The sequence below is a fragment of the Carcharodon carcharias genome, chromosome 3 (genome assembly GCF_017639515.1).
Source record: "Carcharodon carcharias isolate sCarCar2 chromosome 3, sCarCar2.pri, whole genome shotgun sequence".
Classification (NCBI taxonomy): Eukaryota; Metazoa; Chordata; class Chondrichthyes; order Lamniformes; family Lamnidae; genus Carcharodon; species Carcharodon carcharias.
The window spans coordinates 207,327,152-207,351,851 of NC_054469.1; the positions used below are offsets into that span (position 1 = coordinate 207,327,152).

Sequence of the window (24,700 nt, forward strand, 5' to 3'; positions counted from 1 at the left end):
TACCACAAACAACTGCATGCCTGTGTCCAGTGGGGTTCCACAGGGATCGGTGTTGGGTCCCTTGCTGTTTGTGGTATATATAAATGATTTAGACTTGAAAGTAGGAGGGTTGATCAGTAAGTTTGCGGGTAACACGAAAGTTGGTGGGGTGGTAAATAGTGAGGTGGATAGCCTTAGATTACAGGAGGATATAGATGGGCTGGTCAGATGGGCTGATCAGTGGCAAATGGAATTTAATCCGGATAAGTGTGAGGTGATGCACTTGGGCAGGACAAAGAAGGCACGGGGATACACAACGAATGGTAGGACCCTGGGAAGTACCAAATATCAGAGGGACCTTGGTGTGTATGCAGTGGGACAAGTAAATAAGGTGGTTAAGAAGGCATATGGAATACTTGCCTTTATTAGCCGAGGCATAGAATATAAGAGCAAGGAGGTTATGCTGGAACTGTATAAGACGCTGGTTAGGCCACAGCTAGAGTATTGCGTGCAGTTTTTCCAGCTGTTTTTGCTTTTGTTTCAGATTTCCAACATCCACGGTATTTTGCTTTTATCTTAGAATTCTACTCTCATCTGGCTAAGATTGGTAAACTGGTGCAGGTTGGACATGAAACCTGGGATGTGTTTGTTCTGTGTGGGCCAGTAATTATCATGCATTAAATTCAGCCATAGCGCTAGTGGGGGAGTTCTGTGGGTTTCTTTTTGACACCTGTGTATGTATACATACAATAGTTTGTTGTTGTCAACAGTGTTGCAATCAATGGTCTAATGCTGCTTTCAATCTCCAATGATGTTGACTTTTGATCCATCATCTGTGAAACTGAGGCCTCCATGATCTTTTGAGTGGTGATCTGAACAAAGCTCTGAGTAGTTGGAGCAAAATTATTTTGTTCCATTTTGTTTTCCTATTCATGGGCACAATTTATAATTAATGAAAAACACTTTTATTGAAAAAAAATGCTCCTCTGCTATTTTTAGTTGGGGTGTTGTTCCATCCTGTCTCATTCTTGTCTCTATCCTTTTTCTTTTCTGATCTCATTTTCTGGTGGTTTGACTTAGTTTTATTATTTGCTCCCACCCTGTTTAGAGTTCTATACCAACTTTCTACAAAGTAGTAATGATTTAGAACTGTCAGATTTCCTCTATTTTATCACCTTGCTGACTTTTCCAAAAACATAAGGAAACTAAAGTAGAGTTAGCAAATGAAAAAGCTATTAGCTGGGATGCATTGATAACCTGATGGAAATACATAATCATTTTTAAACTGAAATTCTTCAATTTTTTTTTTGATACAGTAATATTACTGCAACCCTCTGGTTTGTTGGCCTCATTCAATGCTTTTCTGGACATTCAATTCCTTTGTTTTTGCCTTCTACTAGTGAGCTGAGTTTGTATTAGCTGATGTGTAGAATATTCTTTTGGATCCTTGTAATGAATTAACTTCTCTTTCTCCATGAAGAATAGTGATCTGTTTTTTTCAGTTTTTAATGGCACAGATGGGAAGTATTGGAGCTATTGTGGTGTTTATGATGAAACCTTAGAATAGATTTTGTGCCAAATATCATGTTAGCGCTAATCTTTAAATCAATAGGACGTCAGAACTGGGGATGAAACTCTTCCTCTGATCTTGAAAGTCAAACAGTGTGTACAGTGAGTTCTCCCAGGTCAACTGTAACATAAACAAGATAGATTAAAGCTTTGTGCTTTACTTGAGCAATTTACCTCAGTTTATTGAAATATGTAGATTCCATCATGGAAACAGTCATTTGCCCCAACCAGCCTTTGTCTCCCTCACACGGACAAATAATTCTATGCAATTTGCTATATCCCTTATTCTCCATTTCCTTTATTTATCCAAGGTGATCTGGAATGGTGATGTTCTTTCTGACTCATCCACTCATTCTGAAAGTGAATTCCGACAACTCCACTGTCTCTCCTGTTATTCTCTTAATGTTTTGCTTTCAATTTTGTATCTATGGCCTCTTGTTATAGACCAGTCAACAATAGAAAATGTTTGAAATGCATTTTCTAAAAATAATAGGTCGTAAGTTGCTTTCCTTTTGCATCTCTGCTTGTAACTTCCTGCTTTCTCATGCTGTGGTTTGGGAGCCAAGGCAGAGATGCTCCATTGTCTAGGTTTATTTGCAGCCAATTGCCCTGACACTACATGAATGTTCTCCAAAATCTCCTGTGATTCTGGGAGAACTTGAAAAATGGCAAGAAGCCCAACAGTCAAAATTTATGCCTTTTCTTAAACTAGGGGGGCTCCATTGGAGTTATTGCTTATGGAATTTCAGGGCCACTGACTTTAGTGCTTTATGTTGCAATTTTTTTCTCCTTGCAGTGGTCATGAGAACTGGCCAATCATGTCAGAATCAAAGACACTTTCCAATTCAAAGATGAAACCCCTTTTGGTTTGATAGTAATACACTGAGTCAAGAGCCTGTGGATACAAGTCCCACTTCAGGACAGACACTTGAGTGCAATGTTGAGATAGCACTGCACTGTCCTTGGTGCCATCTTTCAGATAAGATGTTGAACAAAGGCCCTCACTGTCCTCCAATCCAATGGCACTATTTTGAAAACTAGGGGAGGTCTCTTCCATGTCTGGACCAACATTCATCCCTCAACTAATAGTTAAAAGTGATTTGGCCATTTATTTCATTGCTGTTTGTGGGAATTTAGGCTAGGCAAATTGGCTGTGATGTATCCTACATGGCAATAGTGACAATACTTCAGAAAGTACTTTATTGGCTATGAAGCATTTTGGGATGTCCTGAGGTCATGCGACAATTGGAAGTTTTTTCTTTAGTTGGAAAGGTTGGAATAGATTTAAAATAGCTACTTAAGTCATTGATGTACTGTGGTAGATCAATGTCTGGTGCACATCTTGGAAGACTGTGTGAAGAGCTCCTCTCTGGATTCCAGAGAGCCCTGATTACTATCGAAGAATTTGAGCAATACATTGTGATGATGTTGGTCAAGGGAATCCCTACTAGAGCAATTCTTTACTCATCAGGGATATCCATTTATCTGGTCTGCTTTGTAAAAACTGAATATGAATACTTTACCTACCTCTTTGAGAAAGCTTTTGGCTACCTGCTCAAATATCTAGCTTTGTGGCTTGGTTTTTGTCTGATTATGCTCCTGTGAAGAGCCTCAAACATTTTATTGCAATAAAGGCGCTAATAAAATTGAAGTTTGAATGCCCCAGGTCTCTGCATAGCTTATTTTTTTGCAATTGTACACAATGATTTGCAAAACCAAACCTGAGAGATCTGTAGTGGTGATATCTTGATGGTAATCTGTCATGGGTGTGGTATTTTGCACTATGCACACAAGCTATGAAATTTATTTGGAACGGTGAAATAGGTCACTGTTTAATCCATACTGTACGTTACCACTTCCATCAATCACATAATTTGACATGTGCAGAACCTTGAGCCAATAATAGTAGATCGATGGCACTTGTAGCCGGTTTTTCAACAAAGGGTGGGGAGCTCGACACCGGGATGCATTCTGGGTCCTGAAGCCACCTCAACTGCATCGCTCTTGCAACATACTTTATTAAAAAAATTCAGATGCCCTAATTGGGCAGCAGCTGCCCCTGGCAAAAACATGCAGCAGCCCATCCAAAAGCCAGTAGAGATGAGACATGAGGAAAATGGCCGTGAACCTGATGTAGAAGTGCAGTGATTTGACCTGGTGCAAGTTGGCCCATGAACCTTCAGTTTTCCACAAATTAAAAAAAAAATGTTCCGATGTCCCTGGAATGAACTTAACAAATGGGCACTAACATGTAGCAGACTGTTTAGAAATTGCAATCCTGACTGCACTGGCCCCATAACAAAACTCCTAGAGGAGCTTTAATGGGCTGACAAACAGGCACTAACATATATATATAAAAACAAAAAACTGCAGATGCTGGAAATCCAAAACAAAAACAGAATTACCTGGAAAAACTTAGCAGGTCTGGCAGCATCAGTGGAGAAGAAAAGAGTTGACGTTTCGAGTCCTCATGACCCTTCCAAAGAACTGAGTGAATATAAGGAGAGGAGTGAAATATAAGCTGGTTTAAGGTGTGGGGGGTGGGGGGTGGTGGAGAGAAGGTGGGGAGGAGGGAATATAAGGAGAGGGGTGAAATATAAGCTGGTTTAAGGTGGTGGTGGGGGTGGGGAGTTTGGGGTGGGGGGGTGGTGTGGTTGTAGGGACAAACAAGCAGTGATAGGAAACACCTTGTCAAACACCAAAAATGGAAAGCAGTGAAGGTGAACAAGGCAAAAGAGAGATACAGAAATCTTGTCACAGAGGAACAAAACTTCTTCAAGGTAGGCATTTTTTGAAGAGGAGTGGAAGTCAATTAAACACAGATAAAAGCATCCGCAGTTTTTTGTTTTTATCTGTGTTTAATTGACTGCCACTCCTCTTCAAGAAATGCCAACCTTGAAGAAGTTTTGTTCCTCTCTGCGACAAGATTTCCGTAACTCTCTTTTGCCTTGTTCACCTTCACTGCTTTCCATTTCTATCCTGGTGTTTGACAAGGTGTTTCCTATCACTGCTTGCTTGTCCCTATAACCACCAGCCCCCACCCCAAACTCCCCACCCCCACCACCACCTTAAACCAGCTTATATTTCACCCCTCTCCTTATATTCGCTCAGTTCTGTGGAAGGGTCATGAGGGCACTAACATATAGCAGACTATTTAGAAATTGCAATCCTGACTGCACTGGCCCCATAACCAAACTCCTAGAGGAGCTTTAATGGGCTGTTAATTGACAGCAAGTGGATTTCTTGTTCCCTTCCCCACCTCCATCCCACCGCCCCCACCCCCAATCCCTTGGAAAATTTCAAATTGCCCCAGAGGCTTTGGGATCTTGAGACAACCTCCCAGACCACTATTTTTGGAATAATCCCCCCATCTGATCCCAGCCCTGTGGTGCTTTTAAAAAAACTGGCACTTGGTCTCATGAAGTGGGCGCATTTCAGCCAGGTTTCTAAACTGAAGGCTTGCATAGGGAAAAGGAAGGAAACAATGAACTAGAATTAAAAATAAAAATACACACTCGAAACATTAACTGTATTCCTCTCCGCAGATGCTGTCAGACCTGCTGAGCTTTTCCAGCTATTTTTATTTTTGTTTCAGATTTCCAGCAACTGCAGTATTTTGCTTTTATCTTAATGAACTAGAATCCTTTGTTTCCCAGCGGTGCGCATGCACACGCTTACCCTATCCAGGAAGAATGGCTATTTGGGTAACATACTAATTGGAAGTCTGCAAGTGTCTCTGAACTGCGTTCAGCTTAGTAATACGAGCAGTTTGGATAATTACACCCCAAACTTTATTGTAGCAATATCTTTTTATTAGCAAACTGGATGGGAAAACTGATTGATTGTCCTCGTTGATTCTGGGCAAAAACAATAGGCTGGACTTCCTCTTTGACTGCTATCTTTTGATTTCCCCCCCACACCCCCCCCTTCTGCTTGGAATCAACTTTGTGTGGACATTTGGTGTCAGAGGGGGTACAGAGCAGGGTGGGAAGTGAAAGTTGGTCTCTGTGACATGTTCCATCATCCAATTACTCTGTCAATTTAGTTGATGTTCTAGAACGACTTCTGATGCCTCTGAACTGTACTCAATACAGAAGCGATTACTTCGAGAGAGAATTCTAATGAGAAGAGTAATTGAATAAGCTTTTCTTTGGTGACACCAGAACTGAAAGAATTTACTTATCAAAGACTTGAGGCAGAATCTAATAGCGGCCTTTAAAATTATTGAAGGGTCATTTGGACTTGAAACGTTAACTGTGTTTCTCTCCGCAGATGCTGCCAGACCTGTTGAGTTTTTCAGGTATTTTTGTTTTTGTTTTAAAATTTATGAAGGTGGTTTGAAGTAAACGTAGATGAGATGTTTCCAATCGTCAGTTGAACCAAAGCTAGAAGCCATCAATTTAAAGACGGTCAGTAATAAATCCAATAGGGAACTTGAGAGAAATTTCTTTACTCATCACCAGTAATTGTTGAGGTGAATAGCATTGGTGAATTTAAGGGGAAAATAGATGAGCATTTGAGAGAGTAATGAAAAGTAGGATATGTTGATGGGATGGGTAAAGTATTGTGTGGAACTAATGATGACCTGGTGAGCCAAATAGCCTGGTACTGCACTGTAGATTCTACATAAAATCTCCAATCTCAGTTTATAAAATGGTATTCAAAGTAGTTAAAGTCACTGATGTAATCCAATTTTTTTTTTGGTTGTTGGGGGGAGTGGCTGGGAAGGGTAAGGGAAAAGCAAAGCAACCTATTGTATGGATAAAAACAAAAAAACTGCGGATGCTGGAAATCCAAAACAAAAACAGAATTACCTGGAAAAACTCAGCAGGTCTGGCAGCATCGGCGGAGAAGAAAAGAGTTGACGTTTCGAGTCCTCATGACCCTTCGACAGAACTTGAGTTCGAGTCCAGGAAAGAGCTGAAATATAAGCTGGTTTAAGGTGTGTGTGTGGGGGGCGGAGAGATAGAGAGACAGAGAGGTGGAGGGGGTTGGTGTGGTTGTAGCGACAAACAAGCAGTGATAGAAGCAGATCATCAAAAGATGTCAACAACAATAGTACAATAGAACACATAGGTGTTAAAGTTAAAGTTGGTGATATTATCTAAACGAATGTGCTAATTAAGAATGGATGGTAGGGCACTCAAGGTATAGCTCTAGTGGGTTTTTTTTTACACTTCCCTTCCCTTCCTTGACCTCTCTGTCTCAATCTCTGGTGATAGACTGTCCACCAATATCCATTACAAACCCACCGACACCCACAGCTATCTCGACTACAGCTCCTCACACCCCACTTCCTGTAAGGACTCCATCCCATTCTCTCAGTTCCTTCGCCTCCGTCGCATCTGTTCCGATGATGCTACATTCAAAAACAGTTCCTCTGACATGTCCTCCTTCTTCCTTAACCGAGGTTTTCCACCCACGGTCGTTGACAGAGCCCTCAACCGTGTCCGGCCCATCTCCCGCGCATCCGCCCTCACTCCTTCTCCTCCCTCCCAGAAACATGATAGGGTCCCCCTTGTCCTCACTTATCACCCCACCAGCCTCCGCATTCAAAGGATCATCCTCCGCCATTTCCGCCAACTCCAGCATGATGCCACTACCAAACACATCTTCCCTTCACCCCCCTTATCGGCATTCCGTAGGGATCGCTCCCTCCGGGACACCCTGGTCCACTCCTCCATCACCCCCTACTCCTCAACCCCCTCCTATGGCACAACCCCTTGCCCACGCAAAAGATGCAACACCTGCCCCTTCACTTCCTCTCTCCTCACCGTCCAAGGACCCAAACACTCCTTTCAAGTGAAGCAGCATTTCACTTGCATTTTCCCCCAACTTAGTCTACTGCATTCGTTGCTCCCAATGTGGTCTCCTCTACATTGGAGAGACCAAACGTAAACTGGGCGACCGCTTTGCAGAACACCTGCGGTCTGTCCGCAAGAATGACCCAAACCTCCCTGTCGCTTGCCATTTTAACACTCCACCCTGCTCTCTTGCCCACATGTCTGTCCTTGGCTTGCTGCATTGTTCCAGTGAAGCCCAACGCAAACTGGAGGAACAACACCTCATCTTCCGACTAGGGACTTTACAGCCTTCCGGACTGAATATTGAATTCAACAACTTTAGGTCGTGAGTCCCCTCCCCCATCCCCACCCCCTTTCTGTTTCCCCCTTTTTTTTTTCCCAATAAATTATAAAGATTTTCCTTTTCCCACCTATTTCCATTATATAAAAAAAAAAACCCACTAGAGCTATACCTTGAGTGCCCTACCATCCATTCTTAATTAGCACATTCGTTTAGATAATATCACCAACTTTAACTTTAACACCTATGTGTTCTATTGTACTATTGTTGTTGACATCTTTTGATGATCTGCTTCTATCACTGCTTGTTTGTCGCTACAACCACACCAACCCCCTCCACCTCTCTGTCTCTCTATCTCTCCGCCCCCCACACACACACCTTAAACCAGCTTATATTTCAGCTCTTTCCTGGACTCGAACTCAAGTTCTGTCGAAGGGTCATGAGGACTCGAAACGTCAACTCTTTTCTTCTCCGCCGATGCTGCCAGACCTGCTGAGTTTTTCCAGGTAATTCTGTTTTTGTATTGTATGGATATCCTTTCTCCCACTGCTCCTCAGGATGTGTGCATTGCTAGCATTTGTCCACCTCTGAGTTGTCCTGGAGAGGTGGTGGTGGTTGTACGATTGAGTGAATGGCTTGCTTGGAGTCAACCACGTGTGTGGGGCTGGAGTCACATGTAGGCCCGACCAGGTAAAGACAGCAAATTTTCTTTTCCTAAAAGATGTTCAACCAGTTGGATTTTTATGACCATCCGATAGCTTCATGTTTGCCAGCAGCAACTTTTGTTTCCAGATTTTTTTTAAAAAAAAGGATGTAAATTCTCAAACTGCAGTGATGGAATTTGAACTTTTCTTCTCCGATTTTGGGTAAATGGGCTGTGTCCCTGTTTGTGCCTCATTCTGTACAGGACAAATGCTTCCTGCAGATAAACATCAACTGAAATGCACAACAGATCATTCAGCATCTGGAAAAAGGAACTACAAGTTGGTGATTTATGCATAACTTTATTTTTTGTTTTGCATTGAAGATAGATAAATATTCTAGGTGGAGGTGGGGAAAATCAAAAATCATTCACTTACTGTGAGCTGATTTGCTTAAACAACCTTAACTGCTTAAATTGTTCTGATGAGATAATCTTGTGGGAAGATGGGAAAACATTAAGAACACATAAAACAGAAGGTGTGGCAAGTATTAAAGACCAAGGAGAACAAAATGTGCACTGTTGTGAGCAAAAGAGAGAGGAAAAAAAATCATCACATGTACTCCTACAAAATAGTGACCAGGAAATAGAAAAGATAGGAGGCCTACTCAAAGAAAAAGAGGGAAAAGAGGAGCAAAACAATTGCAAGTGCAGGAGACTGATAGGGATGTGTGGTGAAGATTTGGGAGTATTTTCCAGATTATTTTCTGCCATCTTGGTATGATCGCACTACTACACATCATCTCCTGCTCTTCATGCTCTACTTTCAGGAATGATCATTCTTTCAGGAATCTCCTCTTCTTTCTAGTTGTGCTGATCTTCCCTTGCCATTTTCCTCACATAACAATAGCAGACTGTTCCTTCCCCTCTTCACATACAGCCACAAGGCCCCAAATTTGTAAGACAGCAGTTTGTGCATTTCCTTCAATCCTATGTACATTTTCCCCTTTGCATTAGGAAACCAAACATTGTGTAGTTGTCTCCTTTTATCAAGTGCTTCCATTCTGTTGGCCAATTACCACTTTCATGCTCAGGGGTTTAGTTGCATTTAAACACTCTCTCTTTGAGCTCTTGCACTGTTCCAAACAGCGATGCAAGTTTCAGGAACAGCATCTTTTCTCTTTCTTGGTCACTATTGTAGGAGTACAGGTGTTTATTTTTTCTCCTTTGCTCACAACAGTGCGCATTTTGTTCTCCTTTGTCTTTAATATTTGCCACACCTACTTTCCAAATGACTCTGGTATCAGCCAGGTTTGTATTAAATAGTTTGCTGTTTGTTGACCGGCCACAACATAAACTCTGACTAATTTGAAAGTTGGTTACAGTCATAGGGTGGTTTGTCCTATTAAAGCTGAAGTGTTTCATGGGCTTCCACAACACATGATGGAGGGGGCTACCCACACTCACTGAGCTGCATTTTCTATACTTGACATGCTCTCTGCTGGATGTCATTCCAGAATTCAAACTGATCTCCGCTCACTGAAACTGGAGCGAGGTTCAAACCCTGTACCCTCTGACTTGGGTGGGAATGCTAGCACTGAAGACCCGCACTAGTTTTCAAGTCATTCAACAGATTAACTTGGTCTCTGAACCTGAAGGTTTTTCTTCCCACTCTCTCTTTATTCAATCATATTGAAATGCTAGTTTTGTTGTAGTTCTGATGAGTTTAATTGGAACCATTAACCTGTCTTTTCTCTTCACAGACTGAGCTGCTTTGGAGTTTCTTTTATTTTTAAAGAATTTCAACATGCGCTGATTTGCTGGTAGCTTGGTTTAGCATCTTGCAAAATGTGGTAATAAGCTCTCATGAGAAGGTCCAACTGACCCTAAAAAAATCCCTCTGGATAATCTGGATAACAACACTTAGCATGCCCTTGATTGCAGAAATCTCTGCGCCATGCTCCTACTGGTGTACTCCGTCTAAATGCCAATAAACTTAAGATTTGAACTCAGACTTTCCAAATATCTCAAGGTAATATTACGAAGTATGACTTTTATTTTTAAATTTTAGTGATTTTAAAAAGGCACAACTCGAGATTGTTCAGTATTCTTGGTTTTGTTCAGATTATAGCATTCTTGGCTTTTGAGTTAATGGTTGGATTTGAATGTAATCTAGGTTGATAATTTAGTGCAGTACTGAGGGGGTGGTACCCTTTCTGAGATATTTGTCTGTTCAGGCGATCATCTTCTTCCAGAGCACTACTCAAAGAGCTAGCATTCCCTGGGTGGTGTGATCACCAGTTATCTGTCAACCAGCATCATCACAAGTAGGTTAACTGGACATTCATCTCAACTGTGGGATTTTGTGTGCAAAATTGAATGCAGCATTTACCTGTACAGCTGTATAGGTAAATAATTCATCACCTGTGAGATGCTTCAGAACAACCTGAGGAAATTAAAGATACTCCATAAATGCAAGCTCATTTGTTTGTTGATTTTTACAATTTGATAAGAGTAAGGCAATAGAACAATGAGAATTGCAGGATCCATGTGAAGACTATTTTGTTTGAGAGTGCAAAGCTATACATGTAAGACAAAGATTTTAGAATTCCTTCCATGCACTTAAGAAGACTACCTATAGGAGTGAAGAACTGGAATGTTTTGTAAAGGGAAAATCCTAAATGGATTGTATGCTTGACGCGTATCTGTGATTGGTAGGTTAATGTGTGTACAATTTGTTTTGTTTTTATATAGAAATATTTGCCAGATTTCAAATGAACTTCTTTTTGCGAAGGCTGAAAACTCCAATTATCGATTAGCCTGAGCTAGAGATACCCTGACCATCTTAAATGTGGGCTGCATTGGTGATTCAGAAGGAGTGATTGGACTTTTTCTGTATCTGGCTCACTGTCTGTGGTTCTTCCGGCTACATGAACTAACTTCCTGACTCTACCAAACCTTCTTCAGAATTGAAATGATTTCTTCCCCAGCACCTCCATGTCTCTTTTTTGTTCAAGTTGAAAAATATTTTTACATTTCGTAAAAGGATTGAGAATGAGCGGGCACAGATTTAAAGCGATTTGCAAAAGGAGCAAGTGTGACAAAAAACTTTTTCACTCAGTGAGTGGTTAAAGTCTGGAACGCACTGCCTGGAAGTGCGGTGGAGGCAGGTTCAATCGAGGCATTCAAGAGGGCATTAGGTGATTTGTTTCTATTCAAATAATGTGCAAGAGTACGGGGAAAAGGTAGGAGAATGGCACTAAGTCAGTGCAGAGATGATAGGCCAAATGGCTGCCTCCTGTGCCATGACATTGAGAGTAGCAAAATGATTAGAAGGTCTTGCAGGTCAATGCTGGGAGCAGTTCATGGGTCCTTTCCTTTGCCACTGCTTGCTGCATGGGTTCAAGACCTGGTGGAACTTGACAAAGTCAGGTCTGATGACCAATGGTGTCATTTTGACATCATTAATTGTGGCTGCTCCTTTTAATGACTTGCATTTTGAGGTGTGGTGGCTTGTTATTACTGGAGAACACGCCTTGTGGCTCATGACTTGAGTTCCCTTGAACAGTATGTTATTGTTTACTTTTTCAAATTGTAGCATTGGATTTTTAAGCAGTCTGCTACAAAGGCCATTGTATAACGCTGTATGAACAGCACAGGACACTAGCTTCCAGAGTCTTGGCATTGGTTGTCCATTGGATTTGATTGGAACATAAATCAATATCTGAAATGAGTGCTCCTCCTAACACAGTAGTCTGATTCCTTGTCTTAAGTACTTGCCACAAACCATAATTCTGAAGGTAAAGGACCAATGGATGAAATTTAATGCCCTCCCTAAGGTGAGTTTGGCAGAGGGCATTTAGGCAGGAGGGTGGCAGGAGGAGATCCTGCCACTTTCCTGCCTCTGCACCAATTAAGTTCAATTAATACCCACATAAGTGCTTTATCCTGGCTATCTCTGGTATTAACCTAGCAGAGGCTCACCATGCAGGGAGTATGACAAACTCATGCAGGGTTGCTTGTAGGCTCCACGGGGAGATCCCTCATTCAAGGGTGCTCAGTACATGCTTGAGGGACATGGTATTGGGAAGAATGGGGGAGTGCCCTTGCTCCTGCACCATTGTTCACTTGTGGTCTCGGATCCGGCGAGGAGGCCAGTGACACTGCTGCTCAATAGAACTGCCATCCTCTGGGGGTCTTTGGTCTTTGATCCCAGGGAAGGCCTGTCACTGTAAAATTAAGTGCCTGAGTGGCAGCTAATTCGGCAGGACTTCCCTAGAAGAGGCGATGTTGGCAGACACTCTGGTTGCCCCATTAAATACTATCCAATGACTTTTTGGCTAATTTGTATTTTTCTTTTGGTTCCTTCTCCTCTCAACACTGCCCCAAACAGCCTCCTTCCAGGTGTACCAGTTGTCCTCGGTTACATTGTCCAAAGGCCATTTATTATTGAAAGAGCTTTGAGAATAGTGTAGCTTATCAGATGGTAGGGAGCATCACACCAAGTCTAATCCTAGCTATGCATGCACTTCTGGCAGTGATAACTGGATAGCATTCTGAAATGAGAATTGTCTCTGAGCGTGGCCTTCCTGCTTGTTACAGTGCATTTGTGTAAATGCACTTTGTGTAAAATCTAAAGCAGCTTTTTTGGAAGGGCTAACTGTTTAAATTTCAAAATGCATAATTTTCGCTATTTCTTTTTGGATATTTGATCCAGAACATAACTATTGAGGAAGTGCTGCACTGTGGGAGGTGTTGTCTTTTGGGAGTGATATTAAAACAAGGCCCCATCTGGGAGTGACATTAAAACAAGACCCCCGACCCCAACACGGGGTGGATGTAGAAGAATGAGCAGGGGAGTTCTCCATGTTCAACACCTCTTTGTCCTTTTTGTCTGTGACATCTTTTGGTTATCTCCACATATCACTGGCCCTCTATCCAGCTCTCTTGTCCCAACTCCCCCCCCCCACCCCCACTTAAACCAGCTTATATTTCACCCCTTTTCTATTTTTCCTTAGTTCTGTTGAAGAGTCGTGCAGACTCGAAACATTAATTGTGCTCCCTTCCACAGATGCTGCCAGACCTGCTGAGTTTTTCCAGGTATTTTTGTTTTTGTTTTCGATTTCCAGCATCCGCAGTTTTTTGCTTTTATCTTAGAGTTCTCCATGATGTCATGGCCAATATTTATCCTTACATCTATATCACTTAAACAACCTTATCTGGTAATTATCTGATTGCTGTTCATGTCACATTGAGTACAAATTGGTTGCTGTGTTTCCTGTTACCAACATTGACTTCACTACACTTCCAATTGGTTGTAAAGCACTTTGTGACGTCTTGTCACAAAGCTTGTCACAAGTTCATTGACTTGGCATGAAGTAATATCTGGTACAATGCTTTGGCATGCTTACTGGCTGCTACTGGATTCTTTTTTATTCTGTTATCTTGGAATGTACTTTATTTTGCTCTTAATGTGACCCAGCTTTTTTTTTCTTGAAGGGAATTTGGACACTGTCCCTTGACACTTTGCTCAAGTGAATGCTCTTGAGGGGATGGATATCTCAATTGTGTCTGATCCTGATCTTTATCCAGTCACTGCCAACAGACTACAACTTTGCTTCTGGTCCCTCAGTGCCTCAAATTTAAATTTCTCATTGGGGAGAATTTTCTCCCCATTGTGGGGGTTGTGCGGGTGTGCCCGCAGCTGATCACTGCCATTTCACGTGGGCAGGCCAAATAAGGCACGCCCAGCGTGACATGTGCCTGGAATTGCTGAGTGCTCCTTCTGCAGGCAGGGAGGGGGGTGCGGTTGCCTGAGTTGGGGCCTGCGCTCTTTCACGCATATGCATGAAAGAGCGCAGAAATCTCTGAGGCACAGAGCTGCCTCAGGCAGATTAGTTTGTTTAAAAAATTTTAATAAAGGAAAATAATTTTTAGGACATATCCCTCCATGTGAAGCTGGGACATGCCTATGAATTTTATTAATTTTTTCAAACCTTTAAAAACCTTCATGAAACGGGATGAGGTTCCATGAAAAATGCAAAGGCCGCCTGGGCTCCTTGCTTGCCCGCGAACCTTAAGGTTGGACGGGCAGCTCAGTTTATTGATTTAATTTATAGTTAACTGGCCTTAATAGGCCTTTGGCTGCATGCCTGCCGAACTGTCAATGTCGGGACGCCGCCCAATCTCACTGTGCGTCATTTTACGCCTCCCCTGCTCGCCAAGCCGAAGATTCTGTCCATTCTTGTGTTTAAAATCCCTTCATGACCTCCCCAAGTCTGGAATACCCTCCAGCCTCTTTTGAACTTGCTATTTCTCTAACTCCAGTGTCTACCACATCCCCTTTTAATGCCACTATATGTAGCCACCAAGGTCCTTCACTCCACCTTCTTTTCCTTGAGACCCATTTCTTTGACTAAGCTATGATCACCAATACTTAAGAAGTTCTTTGACATCTATTTCTTGTTGGATTATGGCTCTGACATATTGGGACTTCTGGTTTTGCAACAGGGATGCTTAAAGATGATATTTGTAGCCACGTGTAAATGAAAAGGAGGTTCATGGTACTAAGAGAGGATGATCCAGAACTTTTTTTTTTACAATGAAATAGAGACCAGGATTTTGTGATTGACCCCTGCCATCTGTTGCTAGAGTGGTGCTTTTGATCCTTTCTCAGGTGTTAAAAATTTGAGACCTTTTGGTAGTCTCTTGTTATGCATTGGTGCATAACAAGGATGTGATTTCAAGCTTTGCAGATTGACTCTGAATTCTACAATCAATCAAAACATTTGATTTTTATCATCAATCAATAATAATGCACCAGTCATTCTTCAATAGTGTCTTTTGTGAGCTAAAGAAGCCAAGTGCAATATTTTGTCCCCTCCAAACACCCAACCCCTCTCAAATTGTGCCAGAGTTAAGTTACGGATCCATGGCTGCTGGCCATTTCTGAAACTTTGTCAAAGTGGCTGTTTTTTGGGGTCATCCTAGACTGAGTTAGCCAATGTGCTATTTAACATGGAAGGCGTTAGAACTAAGTATTATCTTTCCATTGTCTGATGCTTTATGTTGTAATATACCTTTAAGAGATTTCAGCATGACATCACCAGAAAGGAAGTGTGTCATGCAATCCAGTTTTAATTTCACTTTTGTTTTTAAGCAGAGCACACACAGCTATCCTACTGGTATCTTCAAGCTTTATACCCATGTATGTCTAGTCTCAATGAATGAACCCACATGTGTTTACCCAATTGCTTAGTGATTGATGCCTTTTATGTCATTATTAAAAACATGGCCCTTCACACCCTGGCCCTTTGCAATAATGGATTCTGGATAGGAATAGGAGGGGGATCAAATTTTCTTTTTCTCCTCTCCAGCTTATGGGTACTGAGAATTTTTATGTTTTAGATGTTCCCTTGTTTGAAAAGAATTCATGAGCAAATATCGGGAATCAAATATGGGAGCGTCCCTGGTATTTCTGGATGCTGCATTTATAAGGCGAGTCACCCGGCGAATGTAAATTGTATTTTTTTTTAAATCTTGTCTTTGCACCTTTTGTTTTAATCATTCATGGAATATGGGCATTGTTGGCAATACCATTTATTTCTTATTCCCAATTATCCTTGAAGATGGTGATGAACTGCCACCTTGAATTGCAGCAGTCTGTGTGGTGAAAGTATTTCCATTGTGCTGTTGGGTAGGGAGTTCCAGGATTTTGACCCAGTGACAATGAATGAACTGAGTTATATTTCCAAGTCAGGATGGTGTGTGACTTGGAGAGAACTTGAAGGTGATGGTGTTCCCTTGCACTTGCTGACTTTGTCCAGCTAAGTGGTGGAGATTGCATGGAGGTGCTGTCAAAAGAGAACATCTTAAAGATAGTACGGACTACTACCATGGTGTGTTGGAGGAATGCTTGTTTAATATCGTGGTGGGGTGCCAATGAAGTGCACTACTTTGTCTTGGATGATGTCTAATTTCTTGACTGGAGCTGCAAATGCAAATGGAGAGTATCCCATCTCACTTCAGACTTGTGCCTTTTTAGATGATGGAAAAGGCTTTGGGAAATCAGGTGAGACATTCACCTTAGAAATCGCAGCCTCAGCTTTGTTTTGCAGTTTGGCTTCCTGACATGTTTAATAATTTACTTTATACTGGAGATTGATTAGGAAGCTCAGTAATCAAATAACAATAATGAAGCTCAAGAGCTGAGATTTGCATTTTAACATGCAAACAATTATTTCTATGTTTGATTTGGTCTTGCTATATCGCAATAAAATGCTCTTTGCTTCTCTAGTCAATTATTGAGTAATTTTAATTATACATTGTTCCCACTTCAATCAAATGTTAGATTTTAGAATGAAGAATCTAATAGTAAATCAATGGAAAATATAAGGCTCAATCAATAATGAGCAATGTCCAAGCATCACAAAGTAATTACAGGTTAGGAAGGCAATCTTCTTTCATCTAATAAAAATGATTGGGACTTACTTTTCCTACCTTAGTGCTGAGCCATTATTTAAGTAACTCTGGGATTTTGTATCCAACACTCTTAAAATAAAACCCTTTCTTTCCTGTGTATTAATCACTGAAGAACTTATTGACAATTTGTCATTTTACTTCTGTTCCCTTGTCCAATTTGCAAATTTATTACCAAATAATTCTGGATTTTCTTCCGGCTCCTTGTGCATCTTTGATTTCTTGAGCCTTTTGTTTGAAAATACTGTTAACTGGCTTTGGGACTCTAGGCACATCAAGCTGGGTACATAAGATAGTGCTTTCCACAGTCCACTTGGGATGTTACTTTCTCAGAAATTCTGCTCTTGTTGGACCCGGAATTATTTAATATTCTGGCTGAGATTTTTTGTCATACACTTGTGATTACAATTAGGAGCACTTGCACCTCTGGTCAGAAGATTGAGAGTTCAAGCCCCACTCTAGTTCTTGCAGCCCAACACTCCATGGGTGGGGGTCAATGTTTTGGAGCTGTTTCCACCCCTTGGTGAGTATGTTGCAGTATTTCCTGTAGACTAGTTATTCAATGTGCTGATGGTAGAAGGATGAACATTCTGGCTAGCAGATGAAGTGCCAATCCAGTGGACTGCTTTGTCCTGCAGGGTTTTGAACTACCTTTTATGTTAAAGATGCTGTAAATGTTATAGTTGGGGTAGTGTGAGTTATTCCCTGCACTGGGCCAGAGATTATATAGGATTACATAGGATAAATAGCATTTAAAACAGGCCATTCAGCCCAACTAATCCATGCTGGCAATTATACTCCACTCAGGCCTCCTTCCATCTTTCCTCCTCTAAATCTATCATTGTAACCCTCTATCTATTCCCTTCTTTCACATGGATGCCTAGCTTCCCCTTAAATGAATCTATACTATTTACTTCAGTCATGTCCTTTGGTGGGGAGTTCCACATTCTCACCATTTTTTGGGTAAATAGGTTTCTTCTTATTCACCAAGAAATCCAGTAAGGAATTATCTTTGTCCTCTAGATATGCTCTTCCCTGTGAGGAGGATCTTATGGTCGGTGAGCAGGGGGTGGGGCCTGCTCACCGACACTTAAAATGACACAAGACGACATCGGGCGGAACTCCCGACGTCACCCCACGTCATTTCCATTTTCAGGTTGGTGGGGGTGCAGCCAAATCAGCTGTGCGCCCGCCGACCTGTCAACAGCCTATTGAGGCCATTTAAAAAGTACTTAACAATATAATTCGTGGACCTACCTGTTCAACCTTAGGGCTGGCAGGCTTAAGAAAAAAGCATGAAACCTCATCCATGGGTGGGGTGAGGTTTCATGAGGGTTTTTAAATATTTAATGAAGGTTTCACTAAAAGTGATGGACACGTCCCAACTCATGTGACAGGGTCAGGAAAATTTTGATATTGTCTCTTTTTAACATTTTTAAAGTTGGAGCCAATCTCCCTGAGGCAGCACTTAGCCTCAGGGAGATCAGTGTGCTCTTTCACACACATGTGCGAAAGAGCGCACTCCCGGCTGAGGGAATCCTCCCCCCCCCCCACCCCACTGCAGAGGGAGTGCATAGTGCTTCCCAGCGGACGTCACATAAAATGGCGGCATGTCCCTGATCGGGGGTGCCGATCGGAGGTGCACCCTCTCCTGCAACCCCCTCCCCTCCCCTCACAAGCGCATTTCTGGTATCACCCTTGTCAATCCTCTCTGCACCCTCTCCGATATCTTTTATAAAATAATGACCAGAATTGCATGCAGTAAGTCTTGATACCAATTTAGCATTACTTTCCTACTTTTTCCTATGGAAATTAAGTTTGGTTTTCTTTTTTTAATGATCTTGCCAACCTGTGGTGCAACTTCTAGTGATTTGGATTTGTACTCCAAGATCCTTTTGCTCCTTTAACCCACTAGAGCTTGCACCTTCCAAGTAATAATTGACCTTTCTATTCTTCCTACCAAAATAGATACTGAGGCAAATTCTAGCACCTTAACTGCTGATTCAGTTTCAACATCCACATTATTGCTTTGTCATTCTTTCACAAGCAGATCATTTGACTTAATCACCTTTTTTTAAAGGTTTCTGCACTACAAGTATTATCTGTAACCTGTAATGTGCTCTTAAAATGATTTTTCTTTCTCCAAGCAAACAAGCTGTGCAGTAATAGTTTATAATTATACCAAGTTTATTAGATAGTATCATATGTGATTAAATGCCAGGCTATGCCTTAAGATTGAAAGTTGATTTTGAAGTTTGCAAGATCATTTGCAGCGAAGTTATTACGAAACTAGCATTTTGATATTTACCTAGCTCATTGTATTGAGCTGAATGTTGTGGTTATGCATTTTAGTTTTGAAATGCAAGATAAGATTGAGATTGACTGATTCAAATTAAGTAATGATAAAACTTTGAAGATTAGATTGTATATTTATATGAGAGCTATAAAGTTATGATGAGGGAAGAGATCTTGCCACATTGAAATTTTGCCCATATTTTGAATGTCATCCACTGGATATCCCTTTATCAGTTGTCACTGCTGGGGCCCCAAATCATAGCTCTACCATGATATAAACATGATTTGGAGATGGTGGGGGTGGGAGGATTGATGGTGAAGGAAGAAAGAGTTGAATTTTTTTTTTGTTCAAGTTGACCTTGCTCGAGAGATCCTAGTTTAACCAGGTGATATTCCTTCTTTTTAATTAGGTTATAGAGTACACTTAGTCCAAATGCACTGTGACTGTTTGCTGTTAAACGGTGTGGTTAAGAGAATAAATGAGCAATGTTTGTTTAAAAGAGTGTTTCTTGGGTCTAAAAACAGCTTTTCTTTAGTCTTAAACTTTATTATATCAGAACAGAATATCCATTTTATAATTGCTTTTAAGACAGTGCTGGTTTGCATAAAAAAAACATTGGACTGTAAATCCTTTTAGGCTAGGGCTATATTGAAACTATGTACAAGGTACTTCCTTGTACATAACCTCTAACCATATAGGAGTTAGGACTACTGTATTTTGGGTTCTTTGTGCCTCTTGATGTATTTTTGGTGAGGATAGTGAGCACAGTTTCATTTTCTAAGTCAGAGGTGTCAGATGATCTGTTCTTATTTAAATTATTTCTTGGTTCCTTGTCTAACAGGCGGTTGTAGCATTAGAAAATGAAACACTTTGTCCCTAGTGTTCTCACTTCGACTCTTTACCTCTGATACAGTGAAATCTGGCAATAACCATGTTTTTGTATTTTTTTTTTGTTGGCCAGTTCTCTTCCTAGGTGGCAATCTTGGCTCTCTCTCTTGCTTTGAGACAAAGTTGTGGATTCAAGTCTAGAGGCTTCAACACGTAACCTTATGCAGTTTTAAGGGAGTGCTGCACTGTTGGGTATGCAGTCTTGTGTATGGAACAATAAACCACGGTTCTCCCTTGGGGGATCCCATGGCATTATGAAAAGAGCAAGGGAATTATCCTGATATTCTGACTTACGTACAACTTAAAAGAAAGAAGCACCATGTTCCTCTTCAGTTGCATAATGCACTGTTTTATTTTGGCTTCCAGGTTGAATTCCTTCATCTATAGATAAACCCAATGTCCTTGCTACCAAATGCAATTTTTATGACCTGGTTTTAAAATCTAATTGACTTTGCAATATATTACAGTGCTTTAAATCACTTGACTTTTACACTGTGCAGACATTTTGGAAATGACTGGAAGTCAGCAATAAAAACAGAATGCTGCAAATACATCAATCTATTGGCATCTGTAAAATTATAAGATCAGTTATGATTATCTGGGTGTACTGTAAGATGCATCATCCTTGGAATATATATGTATTACGACAAAGATAGTGTGCACGAGTTGTCAGTTTCACAATAAAAGCTGGTGCTTCTTTTATTATTGTTGCTCTCCCTTTGTCCATGCTTCCTGATCTCATGTTTACCCTCCCTACCTTTCTCCGCTGTTAAACAGAGAGCTCAATTCCACATGGTTTTGTACTGAGGAGCAGGCAAATAATAAAACTCATGAATAATGTTAATGAACAATTAATAATCATTCACATAGCTTGCAGATACTCTGAATTGTAAGCACATATATAAAAGTGAAGCAATTTTGCTCCCAACTCTTCCTGCATTGTGGCCTTTATAGTATTTCAAGTACCAGCTTGCCCCCTGTAGTTTGTGTTGCTGAATGAGGGCAAGTCTTCACAACATGTGTTTTCATTCATTACATTTAGCTCCAACAGTGCGGGTGTGTAATAATGACCAGTGGTTAAGGAACTGTGAAAATGGCATGAATAGAATATTCCCCATCAAGCTGCTGACCGTTTTGAGAGAGAGGGAGTTGGATAACACGAGTAGTAAAGGCAGTAAGTATAATGAATTCTGGAGAGCAAGAATAATCATAGGGTCCCTTATTTTATGACCAGTCACCTCCCTTGAACACCTTTACTTCCTCACCCCTCCATTCAAAATTAAAAAAAATAAAAATAATTCATTGGAGGATGGCCAGTGGGGTGAGAATAGATCGGACCCAGGTAACTCGGAATCAAATATCAATGGAGAAAACTAATTGAACAACAGGTCATCTTTTAAAGATGAGGTAGCATGTATGCATTCCCACAAGAGGGAAAGGTAGGACAAACCAAGTGAGAGCTCCCTGGATGACGAAAGAGAGAGCAAGATGAAGCTGAAGAAGGGTGTGCATTACAGATGCTGGGCTTGTAATACAAGCAAGAACAAGGTTGAATATAGGAAGTTCAGAGAAGTGAAACAAGAGCAGTAAAGATAGAGTATGAGAAGTGGCTGGCAGCCAACATGAAGGGAATCCAACAGCCTTCCATAGGCATATAAATAGTAAAATGGTGGATGTAAAAGGAGGAATGGAGGCGATTGGGGACCAAAAAGGGAATTAATGCATGGAGGCAGAGGGCATAGCTGAGGTACTAAATTAATACTGTGCATCATCTTTGTCAAGGAAGTAAAGGCATCGTGAAAGAGGGGCTATTTGAGATACTGGATGGGCTAAAAATTGGAAAGGCTAGATGTACTTAAAATTTGATAAGTCACCAAGACCAGATCACTGCATCCAATGATACTGAGGGAAGTAAAGGTAGAAATTGTGGAGGCACTGGCCATAATCTTCCAATTCTCCTTCAATATATAAGGGTGGCGTCAGAGGACTAGAGAATTGTAAATTTAAACCCATGTTTGGGAAAGGACGTAATAATAAGTCCAGTAACTACAAGTCAGTCAATTTTGGTAGTGGGATAGATTTTAGAAACGATAATCCTGGAAAGATTAGCCACTTGAACAAACAAACTGGCTTTCCTTAATTAATCCATGAATTTAAGAGCAAATCATGTTGTAACCAATTTGACTGAGTTTTTTGATGAAGTAACAGAAGGCTGATGAGGGCAATGTGGCAACTGTGGTGTAAAGGGACTTCCAAAAGGTGTTTGATGAAGAAGGGAACTTTTCCCCTTGGTGGAGGGATCAATAACCAGGGGGAATAGATTTAAAGTAAGGGGCAGGAGGTTTAGAGGGGAAGTGAGAGAACATTTTTTCACCCAGAAGGTGGTGGGAATCTGGAACTCACTGCCTGAAAGGGTGGTAGAGGCAGAAACCCTCATAACATTTAAGAAGTATTTGGATGTGCACTTGCGATGCCTTGGCAGACAAGGCTATGGGCCCAGTGCTGGAAAATGGGATTAGAATACTTAGAGTGCCTGTCGGGATTCTGTAGGGACCGTTCCCTTTGGGACACCCTAGTCCACTCCTCCATCACCCCCTACACCTCAACCTCCTCCCATGGCACCCTCCCATGCAACCGCAGAAGATGCAACACCTGCCCCTTTATTTTCCCCCCTCCTCACCGTCCAAGGGCCCAAACACTCCTTTCAAGTGAAGCAGCACTTCGCTTGCACTCCTCTCAATTTAGTCTACTGCATTCGTTGCTCCCAATGCAGTTTCCTCTACATTGGAGAGACCAAACGCTGACTAGGTGACCGCTTTGCGGTACGCCTTCAGTCTGTCTGCAAGCATGACCCAGGCCTTCCTGTTGTTTCCCTGCTCTCATGCCCACATGTCTGTCCTTGGCCTGCTGCAATGTTCCAGTGAAGCTCAATGCAAACTGGAGGAACAGCATCTCATCTTCCGATTAGGCACTTTACAGCCTTCCGGACTCAGCGTTGAGCTCAACAACTTCAGATCATGAACTGTCTCCTCTATCCTCACCCCCTTTTTTTGATCCCCTTTTTTCTAATAATTATTATATATTTTTTAATATATTTTTCTTTTCACATTATTATTTTTAAAATTTATTTCCATCCATTGTTTTATCTCCACCTTTTAGCCAATTTTGATCCCTTCCCACCCACCCCACCACCAGGGCCATCAGTCACTTACTGATCCTGCTTTCTACCCTTAATGTCCCCATTAGCACATCCTTTAGCTAATATCACCACCATCAACACCCCTTTGTCTTTTCATTTATGACATCTTTGGTAATCTCTCCTTTGCCTCCACCTATCTCTGGCCCTCTATCCAGCGCCAACTGTCCCACCCCCCATAAACAGCTTATATTTCACCACATTTCTATTCCTCTTTAGTTCTGATGATGAGTCATACATACTCAAAACATTAACTCTGTCTTCCTCTCCACAGATGCTGTCAGAGCTGCTGAGTTTTTCCAGCAATTTTTGTTTTTGTCTTAGAATAGTTAGGTACTTGTTTGACTGGTGCAGACTTGATGGGCCAAAGGGCTTTTTTTTGTGCTGTAGACCTCTGACTCTAAGTATCGCATGACAGGTTTGTCGCAATGTTGAAGCCCATGACATAAAAGAGACTGGCAGAATGGATACTGAATTGGCTGAGTGACAGGAAACAGTAGTGATGGACTGTTGTTCTTTGGACTGAAATATACAGTGGGTTTCCCCAGGGTTCAGTATTAGGACCATTGCTTTTCTTGATCTATATTAATGACCTAGACTTCAGTGTACAGGGCACGATTTCCCATTCAAGTTCCTTTCCATCAAATACAGACTGCTTGTTTCTGCCTCTAACATAACTCACCTTCCATGTTTAGTTCAGCCCTTTTGCTGCTGAAACCTTGATACACACCTAGAATCTGGTGCACTGCAGAAGGTGGCCATCTGGACAACCCTTTATATTTACTATTTGGCTGATTCATCCCACCCCCTTGCTCTTTCTCCATAGCCTTGTATTTTTCCCCCTTTGAGTATTCATTAAATCTCATTTGAATGTTAATACTGAACCTCCTTCCCCTGCCCTTTCAATGTGTTTCATATCATCATAACTTCTTGTGTTTAAAGTTTCCTCATGTCGCCTGTGGTTCTTTTACCAATCGCTTCAAATTTTGCCGTTTGGTTACCAACCTTCTTTTGCCAGTAGAAACAGTTTCTTATGTACTCTGTCAGAATCTTGGAACACATCTCCTCTTAACCTTTTGCTGATCAAAGGTGAATAACCCTGGCTTTTCCAGTCTCTCCACATAACTGAACACATAATTGGCACCCTGGTGTCAATCCTAATAAAATCTCTTTGGCACCCTCTTCAAGGCCTTGACAAAGGTTTAGCATAACTTCTTTGTTCCTGTACTCTATTCCTTTGCTAATGAAGTCAAGAATCTAAAATACTCTTTTTGAACAGCCTTCTCAACTTGTCTTGCCACCTTCAAAGATTTGTGTACATGCACCTCTTTAGGTCTCTCTGCTCCTGCACTCTCTGTACTCTACTTGGCTTCCCTTCTATCTTTCACACTTACTGTAAATTCAAACTTGCCAAAAACTCTGCGTGAATTCTGTCCTTGTTGCTCATTACATCATTGTTGGTTTGCATAGCTTCCTTCAATGCTGTTTAAAATCTTCTCTCATTTACAAATCAATTAATGGCTTAGGAACCTTCTTTAGCCCTATTATTTTGCTTCCCTATTATCTTTGC

The 24,700-nt window shown here is 41.3% G+C and overlaps 1 protein-coding gene across 1 annotated transcript in view; it reads left to right on the plus strand.

Moving 5' to 3' along the window:
• The window catches only part of LOC121276326 (sodium/hydrogen exchanger 3-like), a 33,553-nt gene that overhangs the window by 8,626 nt on the left and 227 nt on the right, over positions 1 to 24,700 (plus strand). The window contains exon 2 of the mRNA XM_041184599.1: positions 20,977 to 21,108. Within this exon, the coding sequence (XP_041040533.1) occupies positions 20,977 to 21,108 (132 nt within the window). The remainder of the gene's footprint in view (positions 1 to 20,976; positions 21,109 to 24,700) is intronic.